Source organism: Amphiura filiformis, unplaced genomic scaffold (assembly GCF_039555335.1).
Source record: "Amphiura filiformis unplaced genomic scaffold, Afil_fr2py scaffold_50, whole genome shotgun sequence".
Taxonomy (NCBI): domain Eukaryota; kingdom Metazoa; phylum Echinodermata; class Ophiuroidea; order Amphilepidida; family Amphiuridae; genus Amphiura; species Amphiura filiformis.
The window spans coordinates 624,203-645,878 of record NW_027305514.1 but is presented as its reverse complement, the minus strand read 5'-3'; the positions used below and the strand labels follow the sequence as shown (position 1 = coordinate 645,878).

At 35.5% G+C, this 21,676-nt stretch overlaps 1 protein-coding gene across 1 annotated transcript in view; it reads right to left on the bottom strand.

Moving 5' to 3' along the window:
* LOC140144351 (anaphase-promoting complex subunit 7-like) overlaps positions 1–21,676 on the bottom strand; it is a 50,577-nt gene that overhangs the window by 13,390 nt on the left and 15,511 nt on the right. Inside the window, exons 8-11 of the mRNA XM_072166176.1 lie at positions 14,514–14,599; positions 12,939–13,056; positions 12,297–12,438; positions 9,932–10,077 (exon numbers count right to left, since the gene is read on the bottom strand). Coding sequence (XP_072022277.1) covers positions 9,932–10,077; positions 12,297–12,438; positions 12,939–13,056; positions 14,514–14,599 — 492 coding nt within the window. The remainder of the gene's footprint in view (positions 1–9,931; positions 10,078–12,296; positions 12,439–12,938; positions 13,057–14,513; positions 14,600–21,676) is intronic.

Sequence of the window (21,676 nt, the reverse complement as noted above, 5' to 3'; positions counted from 1 at the left end):
TGAATACGAAGAATGTCCTTCTGATATCAAATAATTTTGATTTTTGAAATTAGCAATTTAATACACATTTTATGGCAAATCATTAAAATTAATATTTTTGATATTTAACAGTACTTGAAGTAAACTTTATAAATCTGATGATTTATACTTAAATCTGATGATTTATACTTAAAGTGTATGTAGGTGGATGAAAAGTCGACGATCAATTGAAAATTTTGACCATTCATATTGAAGATATGGATTTTTTTTCCCAAAACACTAAAAAAATTAGGTCTTTTTGGGAAAAAAATCCATATCTTTAATATGAAAGGTCAACATTTTCAATAGACCGTCGGCTTTTCCTCCCTGCTACATACACTTTAAGAATATATCATTAGATTTATATAATTTACTTCGAAGACTGTTATATATCAAAAATTTGATAAATATCAAATTTTTATAATTTGTCATAAAATTTGTATTATATTGTGATTTTCAAAAAATGAAAATTATTTGGTATCAGAAAGATATGCTTCAGTATTCAGAATGCAATTCGATAGGTCTGAGGTGCTCTCATGTCCCACAAAAATACTGTCTAAACGTTAATAAACGCCATTTTAGATCCCTTAAAATCATCAATATTATTTTGACCCACTGGTTCATTACAGATGGATAGGGAGGGTGTCAGCAATGAAATGCAAAATACTTTGATCAGCTTATAATTGGCGGGAATTGTTAGGCTTTTACCACTACACCGAAAAGTAGACCCACATTCAGAGTGATACAGTTGACCTGTATGTTCTATATTTTTTGTATTGAACAAAGTAGATAAAGTATAGGACTTACTATGTCTTTTATGACAGTTCAACGCTCAGTAAATAAAAGGCAAATAGTCATATAGAAAATTATGTATTGCTGAACTATATAGCTCTATTCAGGAGCAAACTTATCACATAAATATATCAATAACAATATAATATACATGTGACGTCATAAAGAACTGTATCAACAATGCTATGGTTCATTTATCCATAATGGATTGTCGGGGAGGGGGGCTTTCAAAAAGTGCTCTAGGCCTATGATAAGCAAGATTATTTTCCTCTTGTGTGAAATCACACCTTAAACAAGTAATAAGGACAAGTGCTTGGTTGCAAATTATCGTAAATATCACAAAAATGTATTGCTGTTCTGTTTTGCAACACCATGATTGTGCAAAAATGAACCTCCTGCTTTTGTTCTCATACCCAAAGCTTGAAGGGCCAATCAATTATTTACACTGTATTTTTAAATGACTCGACTTTTCTCAATCCCTAAAATCAGAGGCTGAATTCATTTCATTTTGTTCACCTTCATTGTTTGTATTACTTGGACCTAACTATGTGTAGATACAAAAGCAAACTGCAATTTTTTAAATATATGTGAAATCCATTTTTCAAGACTGGCAAAAAGCTATCGCCTTTAAATTTGCAGTTATATATTTTGCAGTTGCTCTTATTTAGAAGACGTGGAGAATATTTGGGAATAATTGCTATATGGCAACAATACCTTGGGGCTGTGCAATGATTATGAGCCCCCTGCACCCAAAAAATTCTTTGCCCCTCTCCTTTCCACATACCAAATTGTTGGCATTTCAGCTGGATATGTATTGCGAATGCAGCGAGCAGGAAAACTTTCATTTATTTTCTGTTTCTGTACTGTTTTCCTAAGCCATTTTAGAGCATTTTATCTAAAAGGTGCCCCATGAATGTGTGCCAAAAATTGTTTGCCCCCTTCTCGGCTTGCCAAAAATTGCTTCCCTCCCCTCTTGGATGGCCAAAAATTGATTCTCCCCAATTTTACCTTCCCGAAGGACTCATAATTATTTCACGGCCCCTTACCTTGAGGTTTACACATGTATCTGAATCTGATGGGCACTACTGCCTTTCTTACAGATTCCCTGATTGGTTAATTACATGATATAATCATCTCAGTAACCAAATAAAATAGAGCTTTTAGATTGGTACTTCCAAGCTTTATCCCCTGTCAGCCATATTGACTATTCTTACCATGTCTCTGATTGGCTAAATACATGATAATAGCTCTCTTTGTAACCAATCAAAGTAGTTCTTAGAGGTCGATAATTTGGCGGTTAGTGCCCATAGGGTTAAAATAATATCACATGACTAGCAGTTTTTGCTGTCATAAATTGTGCAAAAGTCTGATCATTCAAAGTCATGTAATGTATGATCTTACAAAAACAATATGAAATTGGTTGATGTTTTTCAAACCTTGTTTTTTGCTATATTTGAAATCATATGCTTAGGGACTGGGGGACTTGTGGGGGCTCAGCCCCCTCAAAAATTTTGGTGTAGGGGCTCAGCCCCCCAATAATTCCAGATGAAGTAAACAAATGTGACGAGATACCGGGAAAATGTGTGTTTTTGACCAATTTTTTTTGCAAAATTTCCTGACACCGAGGGGGGGAACCCCTCAGACACCCCCCCTCCCCAGGATGGGTCCACAAAATTTTCTGTTTGCTCAGCCCCCCAATGTTGAAAATCTTCCAAAGCCAATGGTAATGTCTCAACTTATTTATAGCAGATTCAATCCATCGTGGGATGTTTTTTCCAACAAATCCAGGCTGCTGGTCAATCATCTGCCAGTCATGCATAGCGTATAGCGTGATATGCATGATTGCCTGGTAGCCAGAATTTGTTTGAAAAACGTCCCATGATGGGTTGAATCTGCTATAAATGGAATCAGCCAAATTGTTGTGCTTATTTTTTGTATCTAGTAAACAATGCAATTTCTGACATAATTTCATAATCCACACATTAACTTAGTTCCCCATAGAACTTCATGTTTCCGTTGGGGTATCTTTCACCTTTACCTTGTCAGTACTCCTGCTTAAAAAATAGACAAAACCCTTTCCTAACAGTTATTAGTAATATTATTTGAACATTTGTGGTAAAGAATAAAAAAAATTATAATTTGGCGGAAATCAAACATTATGGATATATCAATTGAACATGTTCTTTTCAATTGCATAATCATATGATAAATAGCATAAACTAAAAATATAGGTGTATGAGATAAAAACACTAAGTTTATAAATTTGCCATTTTGTGTATATTTACTGAGAAATAAAGCTGACTTTTTAAGGCTTTCCTTGCTGCTTTGAATAAATTTGCTATTTCCAACATGCTAAATTTTAAGGTGCCTTTTTGTGCATTGATTGGCATGTGTCTACAAAAGCTATCATATGTGACATGATCTGATCAATGGAGGCCAGAGGTGGCAAATTTGAAATTGAGATAAAGGCAAATATTATATGTGGAGTAAAAAAACAATAAAATACATATTACATAATATATGGAGTAAAAAAAACAATAAAATACATGTATATATTACATAAGAAAATAGACATCACAAATCTTCATAATTTTAGAACCAAGTATGCTAGACATTTGGTGTTTTCAACACATATGATAGCTTAATGTTATATAATGTAATAAATATAGTAACTCAATTTTCAAATGTAATGTAGGTATTTTTTACTTTTTGAGATATTGGTTTTAAAGGTTAATGTGACACAACTTGCTCATGGGACCAAAGAAGACATTTTTGAAAATTGAGTTACTATAATTTTTACCTTCACGGTATCTTTCGAATGGTAGTGAGCTTCGGCAAAAATTGCATTGATCATTTTGTGTAGAAGAATTCAAATATCACAAATATACTTTTGTGGGTCCTGTGGTTCTTGAGTTATTAAATTTGTAGAATGAACTTTTGCAAAACATCAAAGTGTTATTTTTCAATAATATATTGATTTAGACAATGAACATCAATTTTTTTGGCTGCTTTGACCAACAATACCTCGTCTACCCTTAAACACTGTAATAAGTCTTAAAGGCCCATTCAGTGATTTGCTCATCCGGACGATCGTAAAAATCATCAAAATTCAGATTTTGGTACCTTTGTAATTGGCATAGATGTGCTAACATAGCCTGCTAGTGGTTCGGTCGAAAGCCGTGTATTTTAGACAAAATAAAGCATTTACATGAATCTGGACTTTTGATAATAAAAAAACAAAAAGTCCGACTCGAGATCGAAGAAGCTTTGCAACACGCGCTATGTATTGTTTCTACTACTTATTACATCAGTAGCTACTATTTTAAACAAAATACAGAATTTTAACTGTTTTTCATATTTGAATTGACCGTTAGTTTGCCTCGGTGACCTTTAATTGCTTATTTTGTTTTCTACTACAAGCTACTACAAAAATTAAGCGCCTGTTTTAAATCAATTTAGACTCTACTTCCCCGTGTTAGAAACACTGGACTAGGAAGTTTTCCCAGTCGATTGGTGGCGCACTGTACGAAAATCTCGATTTTCTCGCGTGTGATTTTCTCGAGTCGATCTGAGTTGAAGTAGAAAACCTTCCTAAAACTTCTGTTTTTTTACTTATTTGTCGATGTATTCAGGGGAAAAGTGGTTTCATGAAATTCTGTAGACTTATTCTTTATTTCTAAGCAACTCTGACAAATTTCCATTTTTTTTAATGTTCCTGTGAAATCACTGAAAGGGCCTTTAATACTGGTTCTAAAATTTTGAAGTTTTGAGATGTCTATTTTATTGTTTTTTACTTCATAGTTTTGCCTTTATCTCAATTACAAATTTGCTGCGCTTGACCCCGTGGACCAGATTGTGTCACAAATTCACCTTACAATAAGCTTTTCCCTATTGCTTATTTGCAAGGTAATAAAAAATAAAAGGGTTGGGAAATCCTTTGTTTTCTATTGTTTTTTAAAAGGTTCAAAGAACCATTTCTCAAAAGATCTGCTGAGATTACAGCCAATTTGTGATGGATGGTCACACAGTGTGATGCAACCAAGCAAACTGAATTATTTGTCAAGCAAAATCAAAAATCAAGAATCAGTTTCATTTGATGTACTATTATCAGAACTTTCTTTCCCTGAAAATTCCATAGAACAATTTCTTAGTAATATGTGATGCGTCATGTCAAAAGGAGACACTTTTGGGCAGGTTATCAATTTTGAGGTTTTTACATATCTTAAATATAGAGATATTTGTCTCCAGAATGCCGTTTTCCCCAATGAAATCAGACATTCCTAAGCGAAGATATTTAGTTCGTAAGTTATGGTATTAAAAAATTGGAAATTGAGATATCGGCCTTTTAAAATATTATTGACAATGTTGAGAGCAGGAATTACCTTGAAAAATGTCTCAAAAAATACAAGATGCCAGTTATATTCCAGTCTGAAACTATCAGACAATATTTGTAACAAAATAACATCACAAATTCGCAACAAACCCAAATTGTAAAAAAAATCACCCCGGTCAGATTTTTAGCTATTTCTCCATTTACGATTCTGCCCAAAAGTGTCTCCTTTTGACATGACACGTCACATATCTCAAAATTAATATTAGCAACAAATGACTCATTTAAGGCCACGGGAATGAAAGTTGTAGATTTGCATCTGTCACTTTCTCAAATCGCATGCGGCCGTTTTTCATTTTTCATCATTGCTTTCAGTAGGATTTGTCCACAATTTAAGTGGATGCATTGAAAAGGGGTATCATTAATGAGTGCAGAGATCAAAGTACGGATACGATCTAGTACTAGGGAGGCCCTACATGTAGGTGCCAATTATTGCGTAAATAAAGCAGCCTGACAATCCAGACCTTGAAACTGTTTCAGAGCCTTGTTTTGTGGAAATAATGAAATATTTTTCACATAATGAAAATTTCATGCTGTAGGTTTCAAAACATGCGGGCGGTGGACGCAAATCTAAAATTTGCATTACCATGGCATGTAAATAAATGTTGATATTGGTCTATATTCATGATACATGATATTTGTGAGCAAAACTGCACAGTGTTTTGGGCATATATAATGTGTTACTTGCACCATCCATTCAGACCTTAAAGGGGGGTAACCCTATCGGTTCAGGATATGGATTCTCTTCAAACTTACACACAATGTCAAATATTATCCCCTTTATCAATCTATGTGAGAAAACGGGAACAATTTCAGCATAAATGTGAATAATTAGCATATTAGCAAGCCAATACACTGGTACGTGTGCATTGCATTCTGGTCAGGCATCCCGAAACAACGGCCGAGCGCATGTCCTGGTGGAAACAGGAAGTGTTCGCCTTGGCACTGAAAACCGGCTCGCCCTGTACACTTTTTATACCTCTATTCATACTGATTAATCTTAAAAACATTACATATCACTGCGCCATTATCATTCTTGACAAGATAGCCCATGCTGTATTTACTTTGCTTAATTATTTCTTTATTTTAGCTATATGATGCACATTTTCACATATTTATGATTTTTCTTTGTTTTATTTTTTAACTAATTTTTTAATGGGGGGAGGTGCTCTCATAATTTTTTTCATATTCCTCGTATCATGCTTGACAATATAGGTCATGTTTTCTTATTTATTTCGCCTCTTATGTATTTCTTTATTTTTGTTTTTGTTTTATATCATTATAGCGCCATCTATAGTTTGACATTAGGGGCCTATTTGATGTATTTTTTATGGACTAATTGGTACTGGGGTGAAGTCTTCCGAATCTATTCGATTTCATTCTATGACTACCCAAAACTCCCGTGTCGTGTAAAATGCGAACAAATGGTAACCTGTAAAAACCGCTGTGTTTCATGATTTCTCCATCCGAAATACATCGACTTGGAGCGCCAAATTTCGGGATAGTAATGAGAAAAATAGTATCTATTATGTGATACCAAAACCTCATCAACAATGAAAAAAATCAGGGGGATGATGCTGTCGATCGGGTTACGGACCTTTGACCTTAAGGTGTTTTTTTATTGTCAGAGTAGATCTAAAAAATCCAAAATCATGCAACTCTAACTACTTTCCAGAGTCATGGCATTCAGTTACATTCAATTTTCCCATTGGATAAATAAACAAAAAATGAAAATAAATGTTGGCATTTATACAGCGCCTTTACGTGCATCAAAGCGCTTTATTTTGTTGTTGTTAGAATATGTCAGCTGCCATACAATGTTGAAGGCATGCTCAACGGACAATATTCATAACATCAGTTCCCCTCTTCACCATTGGGTAGAGAGAGGCAAGTAAGGTAAAGCGCCTTGTCCAAGTGCACAACACGATGGCACTGCCGGGACTCCAAACCAGCAATCCACCGGTTGCCATCCAAAGTCCTGGGATTTATAATGGCTCCATCATGCCAGGGTATTTTGTGATGAAATATTTAGTGCCACAGCTGTCATTAATTTCTCAACCAAATCAATAAACAATGTAAAATTAAATCATGTTCACCAAATTAATAATCCATATATTTGCTTTAATTAAGGCGAATGGGATGGCAGGAGCAATAAATTTCCAGTTTTAGCCATTTAACTAAATAAGGCCAATTTAACCACATTAATATAATATATTTCCATAGGGTTTGCGGTTCTTGAGTTAAGGCCAATAATATATCACCCAAAAATAATTTCATGCAAATGGATAGGGCACAAATGACAACCCATATATATCAAGCTTATCTCATTCCTCTCTGAGACTAGTATATTCCTCTTGTGTGTCAGCTTGTGCAAACACCACCAGGTCATGCTCCCTTCCGACCAGCCTTAGCTGGATAACACAAAACCATGTTCAATGACAATGACTATTTTTTAATTTCTTGTTTTTTGGCGCTATAAATATAAAACAAAGCCTGTAAAAAAATTGCCCTGTGATCATGGCTACATGCTAGGATATCAAGAAAAAATTGTCTTGCCTAACACACAATTCCTGCTTCTATTTGATTTCAACACATATTGTCTGCAATTGTGGGAAATAAAATATTCGTAGGCAAGATATGTACATGTATGCAATAACCTATTGTCAAGTTTCTGTGGTGCGTGATAACAATACAGCATTGTCTACTGTAGTAAATCAAAGGAGTACACACTATAACTAAAGCCCAGTTTACACTTTTTACTCAACATTGAATATTTGATGCAACAAGTATTTGTTATTTAATCTATTTCTAGTCCTTAATCTCTAACAAATGTTTGTTGATGTAAAATCGATCATATGTTTCAAGATACTCAAATTTGACGTCAAATATAATTTTTTTTTAAATGTTGGAAGAAAACAAATGAACTAAAACAGATTCAGTGTGCTATTCCTTTTAAAATCTGCACTACTCCTGGGGAAGATTTTGGAAATATCTTCCATAGAGTACGTTTTTCAAATGTAATTGGTCAGAGTTTAATCATTTTGAAACCTACATGCATACTCTCCCTGTGTTATGGCTTTACTTTACCCATATCTTACACAACTGGAGTGAATATGTCATATGGAACTATGGAAGTTACCCAATTGTCTATTGTATTCAAAACTCATACTCCCTCTATGGAAGACTTAGCTAAATCTTCCACAGGGGTAGTGTGGATTGTAAATGGAACGGCCTAATTAGGGTTACTTGCTGCATTGAATACCAACATCCAATAAAAAAGTATGAACCAGGCCTAATAAACACCTCACTGGAATATAGAATAAACATTTCCTTTTTCATATTTAATGGGAACATGTTAGTCAAATATTTGTATATTATTAAACATGACTGCATACATGTAGATTGCTTGCAAGCTTTGAAACCAAATATTCTGTACTTTGAAAGTCTCAGCCTTAGGTCAAAAAAAAAAAAAAAAGTTGTTTGCTTGCCCTCAACCGACCGACCCTAATTTTGGAAATCAGAAAAAAGTTTTTTTTTTTTCTATTTACTGTACAAAAGAATACCGACCCTATTTTTGGAAATTCCTGAATAAGTTTTTTTTCTTTTCAAATTTTTGCATTCTGAAGATGTAAAAAAAAATGTATTTTAGAGCTTGTGTTCAACATTTTAGTTGTTTTCTAATATTAGTTGATTCATTTTGACACCAAAATTGTCTGATTTTTCATATTTTGAGCCTTAATTAATACAAACATTAGAGTTTCCTAGTAATTAAAAAAAAAAAAAAAAAAAAAGAAATCCCGACCGACCGACCCAATTGTTAAAATTCAATTGAGGGCAAGCAAACAATTTTTTTTTCTTGGCCTTACACCTGTATCAATGTCACATCAAAACTTGTGCCTGAGTTTATTTCTAGCAATATCCAATTAGTTTTGCAAATTAAGACTTCCATCTTCACCTCAATGCATCAGCCATTTTTATCTCCTCATATTTCGTCGTCTGCATCACATACTTGCTGCCTCAAAAACCTGATTTTCAATATCATTGTTGCATTTCATAATTTATATTTTGTATTTCAGCATACTTCTTTCTTTTACAAATGGACATGGGATTGTAACAATAATTGATAATAAGTAATATTATGGTGTATCACAATTAAATGACAAAAATATAAAAAACACACAAGGCAGCCTTTTGAGATACAACAGTATGTGATGCAGACACCAACATGTCATGATCAATTTTTTTATTTTTAAGTGGTGTCGTATTTGAGATTCCATCACATAACTTGTAATCCTGAAGCACAATTTATTTCCTCACCTCAATCTCAACGATCCTCTGTTACTTTCATCCATTCATTATGGGGGTGCTACACCTGCCCAATTTGTGCCTATTTTGCATTTTCTCAAAATTATAATGCATTGGTGACAAGTAAGATATGTATATTATAGGGGCTACAACTACTGCACTGGAAATTTTATTTCAGCAGAGACAACAGTTGTGGAGTTATAGTCAAAAATGAGGGAAAACCAGTATTTGATCAATAAATCAATAACTACTTGCCTTGAGTTGCTGCATTTTCAGTGCAGTAGTTGTAGTCCTTGCCCCTATAATATACATATCTTACTTGTCACCAATACGTTATAATTTTTGAGAAAAATGCAAAAATATGCACAAAATTGGCCAAGGGTGTAGTACCCCCTTAAAACCCCTAAATCATACAGCCACACCTACCTTTTCAACAGATAAGCTATCTTTTGCCAGTACCGATCCTAATAGTGTCAGAGGTCTTGGTGTTTGTCCCAGTACCTTGCATGCATTGCTAGCAGTAGACATGGCTTCTCGTACACGCCCTTGTTTGACGTAACATTCAACAACTCCTGCAGGAATACAAAAATGAAACTTTTGTTATTGTATTTTTTTAGCTCAGTGAATGGGAGACCTGAAGAAGAATATCATGTCATCACCCATTCTTGCAATTACTGCCACCTAACATTGGGCCATTCCATTTAAAATCCACACTACGTACCCCTGTGGAAGATTTTGGAAATATCTTCCACACAGGGGGAGTATGAATTTCAAATGGAATGAACATAATAGGCAGCACCATTTGAATTTCATTCTGGCAGTTTCAAATGGAGTTAAATGTGCTAATTCCATTTGAAATTCATAATCCCCCTGTGGATGATATTTTCAAAATCTTCCACAGGGGGAGCATGGATTTTTAAAAGGAATAGCCCATTCAGGACTAGTGTCTGAAATAAGCACTTATCCACTTGTACAAAATCATGTGACTACCATGATAAGCCATGCATTTGTCTGATGGACAACCACTATAATTTACCTCCAACATCATGATTAATAAATAAACTTGACTTCCATGTTTCAATGTCCGACTACGTACCGTATGCATTTGTTCGACGGACAACCACTATATTTCACCTCCAAAATCAGGATTAATAGAAAAACAAACTTCTTGTTTCAAAGTCATTTGTGGCATCAAGATCTCCAACAGTATAGAACAATTTCTCAACACATCTCTGCTAGCACAATGTATGCCACAATGTCTAGCTGCATGTTCATCAGTTCTGAATATTTTTCATTAACCATTTTACCAAGTTAACGTAATATATGGTACAGTCTGTGATTGATATCCACATGATCAGAATGGTGAATTCAGAAGTTAGATCAGGTCCACATTCTTAGCTCTATTTGGCCAAAATGCCCCAAATCCCTAAAAACATGCATTTTCTGCCTACTTATTACAAGATCGTATTTCCTGAAATCAAGAAATCTATTGGAAACTTCTATCTCTAATTAGACATCCATGTGTCATATATTGCGCACACCAAATATGAAGTTTCTACTCCATTCATTTTTCAAAGACCTATCGCACTGGTCGACTGATTGCATAAAATCACGCCTGAGTCACACAATGTTACGCAAATTCATCATCGAAGGAGGTGCTGGTGTGATGATGACATGTTTCAATTAAAACCATTCAGAACCCCCACTTTATGCATATGCCATAAACTGTGCCAAATCGGGCAATGCGAAAGATCTTTGCAAAATGCTGTAGTTTCATAGAAATAGCTATTTAAACTGTAATATTCTTGGGTAAAAAATTATAAAATAATTTTTAAAAATAGCATGGCTGTTGCCGTGGAAACTAAGTAGAACATGCATTGCAGGTTACAAATTTGACAACATAGCAGAAACGATTCTCCAGACTCTTCTGAACATTTTGATATATGTGACATGATCAGGGAATGAGTCACATGTCGGCCCTGGTCGAAAATAAGTTTTACACATGTTTCTAAAGAGATTTAGAGCTTTCAGAAACTGAAAACCCCATGTTGATACGACTTTTCTTTGTGAAGTTACGTCAATTTATCAATCGCTGAAAACAATATAAAACAAAAGAATTTTAACACTTTCTTTGCCAATATCTCAAAATCAATATCAGCGACATCCGACTCATTTCCCTTGATCATGTCACATATGATTTGTCCATTTGAAACGCCTAACCTACTTGAAATCAGAAATAGAACTCTTTTGGCTACATAGCCTCTCAAATGTTAGTGTTGGAAGTAATTTTGACCAAGATTGTAGATAAACAAACGAACAAACATAACTCCATTATCATTCTATTCATACACTTCTTAAAGTAGCCAATCGGAAAAGTGGTTAGAAATGTACAGGCGGAGTGCGTTGCTTGTGTATAATGTGCACTCTGTGTACTACTAGCAGTAGCAGTACTTTGGCATGCGTTTGGATTGATTAATTTTTCAAACGGGTTGATGCATTTATATTTGGTTCTATTTACCAACATGTTTAGTGATAAATTTGTTATAAAAAAACAGCAAAAATCATGTGTTTTTTTTTTCTTCTCGAGCATGAAAGAAGTTAATAAATGCGCATTACTTGTTGTTCGAAAAATTAAGACAAAATAATGCACTTGCGCTGTTGATGCGTCTAATGCACTTCCCCCCCCTTCGGGCTCATGCATTAGAGGCATCAACATCAGTGCGTGTGCATTATTTTTGTCTAATTTCTCTCCCAACAAGTAAAACATGTTCATTAACCTATAATCGCTTACCTTGGTGTGTTTCAAATCTGTGTGGTGCAGTTCTGACAGCTTCTCTGAAGTGTAGCAATGCCTCAGGTATTTTGTTCATATCCTTTAATACATTGCCTTTGAGTAGCAGACACTGAACATTGCGTGGATCTAGCTGAAATGCCTACATGTATATAAAGATACACAACAATAAATGCATGATAAGATTGTAAGAGCAAACCCATCTGTGTCATACATTTTTGCAAAATATTTTGCATACATTTAATAACATTATCCTACAATGTTTTGCATCAAGTTTTCAAAAACGTTTTCGGAATGTTATTAAAACATTTTATACCCTTTAGCCTTTATATTGCCTGACATAAGGCATCATTTAGAAGTTTTCTGTAGTAAAACATTTTTTGTTTACCAAGTTTGTTGAATCAAGGATGATTCAACAAATTTGGCTAAAGGGATCATTCCGTGAACAACAACAACAACAACAACAACAACAACAACAACAACAACAACAACAACAACAACAACAACAACAACAGATATATTTACAACAACAACACAACAACAACAACAACAACAACAACAACAACAACAACATCAACAACAACAACATTACCCATGAATAAATAAAGTAATATTTATAAAACATAATTAAGTACACCATACCCTTTGTGCAAAGTAGACTGCTCTTGTAGCCTTAGCTGGAGTCTTGGAGCAATAATAACCCATAGCTATCCATGGCTCTGGTCTTTTATCAGTTACGGACATCAATTCATTTGCCAAACTGAAACAATCAAAATATAAGCATATTATGAGATATTATTGACATTCAATCTTGGAAATGTTTTATTAACCCTAACTGAACACAAGGTTTTTGCTATCGGAAGGAAAGAAGAAACAAAAAAAGGAGAGAAGATGAACAAAGAAGTCACTTGGTACCCCGGGATTCGAACCTCGGAGCCCTCGCATGCCACACAGAAGAACCCCAGCATGTAGCCACACAGGTGACGTTGGCCCGGCCAACGATTCCCTGGGTATATATGACTCCATCAAGCCACATGCAATGTGTGCACAAGCAGTGTTTTTAATATTGAGATTTAGTGAGATCTGATTCAGTAAGGGTCAATCTTTATATTGATAGGCCATTTGAACACAAAGAATGACAGTTTTATTTTCAGTACCTGTCTTCTCCTCATATAACATGTCAGGTTTGGTGTAGAACTTGGCCTCTGGCCTCATTGCACAGGGTTTCCACACCTTCAAAATTCAAGGACTTTTCAAGGACTTCCAAGGTCCAAAAGCATGATTTTCAGGGACTTACCACAACCCAAAAAGCTGCGTGATAACGAAAGTGACAGCTCCTTCCACTCCCCAAATTTTGTCAAAATTATACTTCAGGTAAAATTCCAATTTTCAAGGACTTTCAAGGACCTTTTTGTAAATGATACCTTGATATTTTTGCCAAATTGCTATTCTGAGAAATGGACCAATTAGTCCACTTAGTCCACAGTCAATACTATGAAATTAAGAATTTCATATCTTTTATGGGAATGTCATCTTTAAAGGCATATAACTCAAAAACATGTCTGGAGACTTGTTGTGGGTTTTGTTGGAGCTGGTCACATGATTTGTCCATGTTAAACATCTGTCATACGAAATCATTAAATAGAGCACTTTTGGCTGCATGGCCTCTCTACTGTTAGCATTCAAAGAAATTTTGACAGAGATTGTAGATAAACAAACGAACAAATAAAACTCAATTATCATGTCACTGCTTACCTTGGTGTGTTTCAAATCTGTGCAAATTTCCAAGACTTTCAAGCCTTGAAAAGCTGTTTTCAAATTCATGGACTTTCAAGGACCATGCATGGGAACCACAATTGCATCTCCTTTTGATTTCTTGTGGGTGGCTTACTTGAATATAATATTGCTCATGTTATAATAAGACTATAGGGACATGATGCAAAGGCCAAGTCATTTTTCACCCTGATGTGGCAGTGATGTTAATGCACATTTCATTGGGCTCAACTACGTCGCTAGTAATGACTCAAAGCGCTACAAAGTGTACACACATACACACTTAAAAACGCCTCATAACAGCTGCCTCAACGCGTTTACGTCACTGCCACATTAGGGTGAAAAATAGTATAAACAAAATATCTTTGAGTGAGTGGCAATATGCTGCACCTCTCTATATGGTGATAAGAGAAAATGAAAGTTTTAAAAGGTGTGGTAACTTACTTCTGTAGATCTTTCGAGTTCTCCTTAGCAAGTAGATATGCATACACATCCATTCCTTTTAGATATAGTGGATCTAATGCATGAACCTGAAATGAAGAAAGAAAAATACACAGCTAAACTCATCATACAAATACACATATTAATTATTCGGTCTACTACATGTATAAAAGTATTAATTTTCACGCCTGCACTTTTTCCTGATACTTCACTTGTTCTTAAATTAGTGATTTCATGTTTTTTGTACATAGCCGCATATACAAAAGTACAAAATTAAATTTGCACCTTTTTACCTTTGTGGTAGCTGTGTTGAGTGTGACAAGTGCGAAAATTATTGTGCCATGACAAATTTCCACTATTAAGTAGTTTTAACTACTGGGTTATCAATAAAAAGAGAGAGGTGTGGAGTACTATGTGGTTGTCCTGCTAAAGGTGTGGTTGTCGTATTCATCCCATATGCATGGAAGCAAGTGAGATCCAAGTACACTAGATCTACGTACTGTTAGAAGACACTTGCAACATCAGCATGCAAAGTAAAAGATAAAAAAGATGGTTGTCATTAGCAGAGTGCAGCTAGATCTAGATAAAAGTTGTTTTCGTAAAGTGATGCATGCCATTAGACCAATAGGCCTATGAAAGACACAATGGATGATGCAAAAACTGATGCACTGTACAGGCTGGGTATAGAGGATGAACAATGTTGAGCACTGATGAAGACGTCAGCATGGCTGGATTTAGATGTTTTTGCTGCCTTCGAACCTTTACCATGTTCAAAGACTTTTGTCATTCAAGGAGTTTATTTCACAGGCCTATTGGTCTAACGGTACGCATCCAACACTTTACGGAATTACTTTTATCTAGATCTACATGTACTGCACTCTGCTCATGACAACCATATACTAGTATTAGGGATGCCCACTGTCCATACAGTTTCCACTACATGTAGAACGATTTTTCATTTACTGTATGCGTGCACTCACACACGTATTGTCTATGGAGAAACTGATCGATACAAGAAATCCCAGGCCTGTTAAATGGCGTATATACTTGTTTTTGATCCAAATGTAGGCCTATATCAGGGTGTTTCAAGAAATTCCTGATTCCACCGGAAAACATTAACCAAACTTTTTCCTGATTGGTCAGTAAATAGAGAGGACCTTCCTCCATGCAGAGATCAACTTTTTTTAATGAAAAATTTAATGAGATGAGAACTACAACAGGTTGAAGTGACACCATCACAGCTATGGGATGGTCGAGTATTAAACACTGAAAAGTATATGCATGCATGGGTCATAGATTCCCGTTTGTGATCGTAATGACAGCTAAAATGTGGAAAACTTTGCCTTTTTCCCAACATTTCAGAATTATATTTTTGGATTAATGAAATTATTAAATCATATTTTTGTTGCAGAAAGGTACTATAAAATAACATGTGATCTGAGACTTGAAGCTTAATTACGAGAACCAATTTTGGTTCTCCTAGTTGTAATCCAGCTCGGGTTCTCCTCGAATTTGAATCCCTGGGAACTAATGGAGATGAGTCTTTGTTGCACTAAGCCCTCGATGAAAACCATTTGATTCCCAAATAAGATCATATGATTTGCCCACAACCACAGAGCTCTTTATAGGAAAAACTGCATCTCAGCATAGTCTTGAACTCAAACCATGTGTTATGAAATAATGGTAAAGATCAACATCTACAAAACAATTTTTTCCAGACGATTCCATGCCAATAACACCTACATTGTAGAAAAGATTTTTTTTGCATCTGAAAGGTATGAGCCATTGTGCGTCATTATTTGTGATTCCCTTTTTCTGATGAAGGCACCAGCCGAAATGTACGTATTCAAGAATGTAATGAACATAACGCTATTCACCCTGGGAGATTATGTTTCGAGACACTCGAATGGTGGAATGGGGCATAAGTACTCCCTGGAATAGTGCATGATAGGAAGTAGGCAAAAAGGTCTATAGAGTGCTCTATATCATAAGATATGATATTTCTACAAGTAAGCTGTCGCCTATCACATTACCAGTGCAGCCTGTCCCTGTGTGACTGACTGAGTGGTCAAGCTTTCGTCAGATGTGTGTCTGACTTTTAACCAGGATTGGTGAAGTTAAAGACACATCGGACAAAACCCTGACCACTCCTAGGGACCAGCTGCATCGGCATTATGATAACCAACAGCGTACTCGTGGAAATACTATAACTTATCATGAATTCCTGTTGAGAAAGCCTATCTACATATTTGGTCTCTATCATGCATAAAGAAATAAAACTTACAATGTAAATTGTTATCTACCAAAAAAAAAACGCTGACAACGTAAAGAAAGCAGCAAGTTTAAAAAGCCCCACCTCGGCTCACTTTTTGAAACTTGGTCCCATTTGTAAAACGTACTGATTTCCTGGGACTGATTTAAACTTTATCATAATATTATCAACTTCAAACATTTCCAGATGTGTTATGTGTCTTTAATGTGCCGATGCGATATTAATTTGTAAGATCAGAAAGGTTATAATCTTGCTCTTGCATGGTAAGCCAACATCCTATATATGTTTTGTTTTATAATATTAATTTCATGATTAATGATCGAATTAAATGAATAAATAATAATTAAATGCATATAATGCCAGTCATGCTATTATTAAAACGTTATAACTTGTTGGAAACGCCGTATTTTGTAAAAATAAAATAAAAACGCCAAGTTTCAAAAAGTGAGCCGAGGTGGGGCTTTTTAATCTTGCTGCTTTCTTTACGTTGTCAACGGTTTTTTGGTAGATTTCCTTTCTTTTTATGAATGAAGCCGAGTAGCTCCAAGCTTGAAAAGTCATCCGGGTACGAAGTACTCCATAAGACGAATAAAGCGAAAAATGTTATCCTTGATTTATGACAATAAAAAATATGTATATGTAGCTAGACCTATAACTAAAATCTAGTTGGATATCCAAATTTCGCCGTTTGTGGTTCTTTGTAGTCCTGCAGGCAATCTAGTTGGATATCTCTGTTGAGCGGCGGTTGTTGACGGTCCTTCGCGGTTCGTGGTATTCCTTAATTCTTCAAGCCCTGTCCTCTATCGGGGCTAATTTATTGTTTAAGCTTGTTGGATATCCATATTTCGCGGTGTGTGGTTCTTTGAAGCCCTGCGGGGCAATCTAGTTGGATATCCAAATTTCGCCGCTTGTGGTTCTTTTTTGTAGCCCTGCAGGCAATCTAGTTGGAAATTTATATTGAGCGGCGGTTGTTGGAGGTCTTTCGCGGTTCGTGGTTACAATTTTCCGTATCCTTCAAGCCTTGCTCTCTATCGAGGGCTAATTTATAGTTAAAACTTGTTGGACATCACTATTTCGTGGTGTGTGTTTCTTTATAGCCCTGCGGGGCAATCTAGTTGGATATCCAAATTTCGCGGTTTGTGGTTCTTTGTAGCCCTGCGGTTGGATATCCCTATTGAGCGGCGGTTGTCGGCAGTCTTTTGAGATTTGTGGTTTTAATTTTCCCTTTAATTTCGGGCCGCCCCCTCCTCTACATCCCGAGGATGCTTTTCAATAAGTTAAATCATACGGTGTCAAAATTACTATTACTTGGTATGATAATTTATCTTACCATGTTGACTTATATTGTTTGTTAAGGCAACTTTCGCGGTTCGTGGTTATAATTTCCCTAATCCTTCAAGCCTTGTCCTCTATCGAGGGCTAATGTATAGCTAAAACTTGTTGGACATCCATATTTCGCGGTGTGTGGTTCTTTATAGCCCTGCGTGGTAATCTAGTTGGATATCCAAATTTCGCGGTTTTTGGTTCTTTGTAGCCCTGCGGGGCAATATAGTTGAATATTCCTATTGAGCGGCAGTTGTTGGCGATTTTCCATTTTTGGTATGTCGACTTAGCATGATAATTTATCTTGCCATGTTGACTTGTTTGTTCAGTTGTCTTGGCGAGATATTTTATATCGTCATGTTGACATAATGCTGATAATAAGTCGACATGGCAAGATAATTATCTTGTCAAGTTGTGTCACATAGACGCCCGCATTTATATATGCTTGATAAATGTTATTTGGATATTTTTTTCCCTGCTGGCCTTCCATACTAGCGGAACAATTTTTCACACCTATCGAGTATTTGTACCGGAACGGTATGACAATTGTCATTTTCTGCGATAGCTGAAGATGACACAGAGAGTCAGGTCTCTAAATCGATTCAACAACCATTCATACATATCACAATCATGTTTTATTGTCCTATTATCATGCAAATTTGCCCGTGGTAGGACAAAATATATTTAAATGAGAATAACAATGAGTAACGTCGTATTGCATACCCTATAATACCTGATCTAGTTTCTTGTGTTATTCAGATTTCTTTTGATCCTTGATGGTGTTGTATCACACTATGCTGTGTTTTTAAATAGGCCCCTAACACAATAAACAATTTCCCTGAGAATCAAACAACTTGCTTTAATAAAAAAAATAATATCACAATAGCACTGGATGTTTAAAATTATGTTATCCTTGATTAATGACAATAAATTGTTTAATAAAACATTGAAAAAAAATCACTTGGTCACCGGGTTTCGAACTCGGGATAGCGTATCTGGAGTCAAGAGCCCTAACCATTAGGCCACGGGCCTCTGCTGTAAACTACTGTGTCGAAATACAGCATTTATTATATAAATGGATGCGTCGTCCGATAAGAACAAAAGAATTGTGAAAAACTAGATTTTTTGGCGAATGGGGCTCAGAATTTGTATGTAGGGTATCTCAGAAACTGCTAGGGTATATTTGGAAGTGAATCTGAAAAAGTAGTGTGAAGGTGAATACCAGGTAGACATGTAGCAGTGTCTAAAAATTCTGGATCAGTATGATTTGCAACTAATTTTCGTTATGAAATACCGCGTGAAATGGAAGCAAAAATATTTGTTTATTACGAACAATGATTGACTGTAGGATTGGTGGCCCTTTTTGAATTAATGAGTTGTCAAGATATTACACCTGGGACTGTAAATAACATTTAGCATGATTTTAGAAACATTTTGTACCCAGCGAAAAATAACATCGAACAATAGAAGTCAAGTGTTTTAATGTTAGGTGTATTATATAGTCTCGCGGGAGCATCTGTTATTAGTCTTCTTTATCAGTCTTTTTTTTTAAAACTTGCTGGTCACGGCTACCGTGTGACTCTAATAAGAATTTATGTCATCATTATGGGTCATACAACAACTTCCTTGGACATGAAAAGCAATACCTTACAACTGTTTGTCTTGCAAGCTTCAAATATTAATAATTTTACATCAGTTGCCATGGGTGGATGTTATGTTCTTAGTATACATGTAGATGTAATTTATCATGAAATGTGTAATAAAATAACAACTTTTCATACAAGTATTACACTGACACATTTATTGATTCAGTTTTATTTGAAAAACTTTCATTTTACATGATTTTATTCCTCATTAATTTGCATGCAGACTTGTTAATGTACCTAGTTTTAATAACTGTACAGCTTATATAGCCGATTCAACCCATTGTGGGATGTTTTTCCAACATATCCAGGCTGCTGGGGATGGTTGATCACCTGTGCCTCATCTTTAGTGTGATATGCATGATCACCTGGTATATAGTCTGAATTTGTCCCACGATGGGTTGAATCTGCTCTAGTAGAAGATACTTTTTCTCTAATTTTCATTTTATTCATTCATTAGGAATGGTTTGCATTGTCTAAAATGCTTTATTACTGAGTACATGTAATAGAGCAATAAATGTTAAGTCCCAGTTGTTGACTATGTACAACCTATTCTAGAGAGTGGAAAAACTTACCCTTTTTTGACTATATGACAAACAATCTGAGACCGTTTCTTTCAAATTGGAGCATCAAAATTTACCGCATCCATTTCCACTGTACAATACTTGGAAAACTTAACCTCCTAATGGAATCTATTTTAAGGCAATATTGTAATGTTTTGATTAAATAGATTTGTATTTTTTCCCCACAAAATGGTAGTAGTTTTCACTGTTAGATATGCCCCTTTAATTTTGATTTGAACAAATGAGGTAAATTTTAATTTCAGCGCCGATGTCGCCAATGTGTGTCACTTGGCTGGCCATGTCTCAATATGTTATGAACATCCCAAACGTCTTCTACATGCAATGTTATGAACATCACATACCCGTTTGACTAATAATATTTTGATCGTATGAATTAAACGACATACTTTGTTACATTCAAAATCTACTTTTTGCAGGGTTATGTTACTTTATTAATGTACATTACAATTGTGTAGAAATCTGAGTTTTTAAATTAAATTCAGGCATCCTCCTCAGCAAATGCTTCAACTAAAAGACCAACACTGTGATTGTGACGTGAAAGTTGGTCATATTGGGTCTCCATATTCATACACTAAGGCTCTCAGTACAAATGGAAGAGTTAATTGCTTTGTAAGTTTCTCAGGCTATATGACACATTTTCATCTGGGTGTATTGCAGTGGACGTAAATAACTTTCTCTATGAATCTTTTTTGAGCTATACCACCATATTCCTGCATAACCTTGTCTCTCATAGTACAGACCATTTAGGTTGGAGCCATCAGTACTACAGCTACTATACCACCAGGCATGTTGAGGGAGACCATCACAATTACGCAGACTTGGATCAATTTGTCTGTCTTTGGTGGTGAAGGCTGTGTTGTTGCCGGACCGGAGGGAATCACCTATGTTTCCACTATGTGCTCCAATTAAAAGTTTATAGTTTGACGCTGCATCTCCAACTTTAAAATAATCGTATACAGCATATACATGTATGCCACCGTATAGTTTCAAGTTGATTTGCAAATGCCACTTTCCATATTTTGTAAGTCTGTGAATATTTTTCAAACCCATCCAAAACTCTCCATCCGGCTCCCCAAATCCATTTTCATAGTCCTCCCAACCGAGATCAAAATCTACTGAACCATCAAATCGCTTCTGAAATACAGTCCAACCACCAGCGCAATATGCCACAAATGGTCCTAAACCATCTTGAGGTGTGATGACATAGGGGCCACTCTTATATGACCCCAATGCAGCAACTTCCTGGCAATCTCTAGCAGGGGGTAGCGGAGCTGGTAATCGGTCATTCAGCATACGAGCTTGGCTCTGCAGCAAGTTAGCAACATTTTGCAACAGGACATTCAT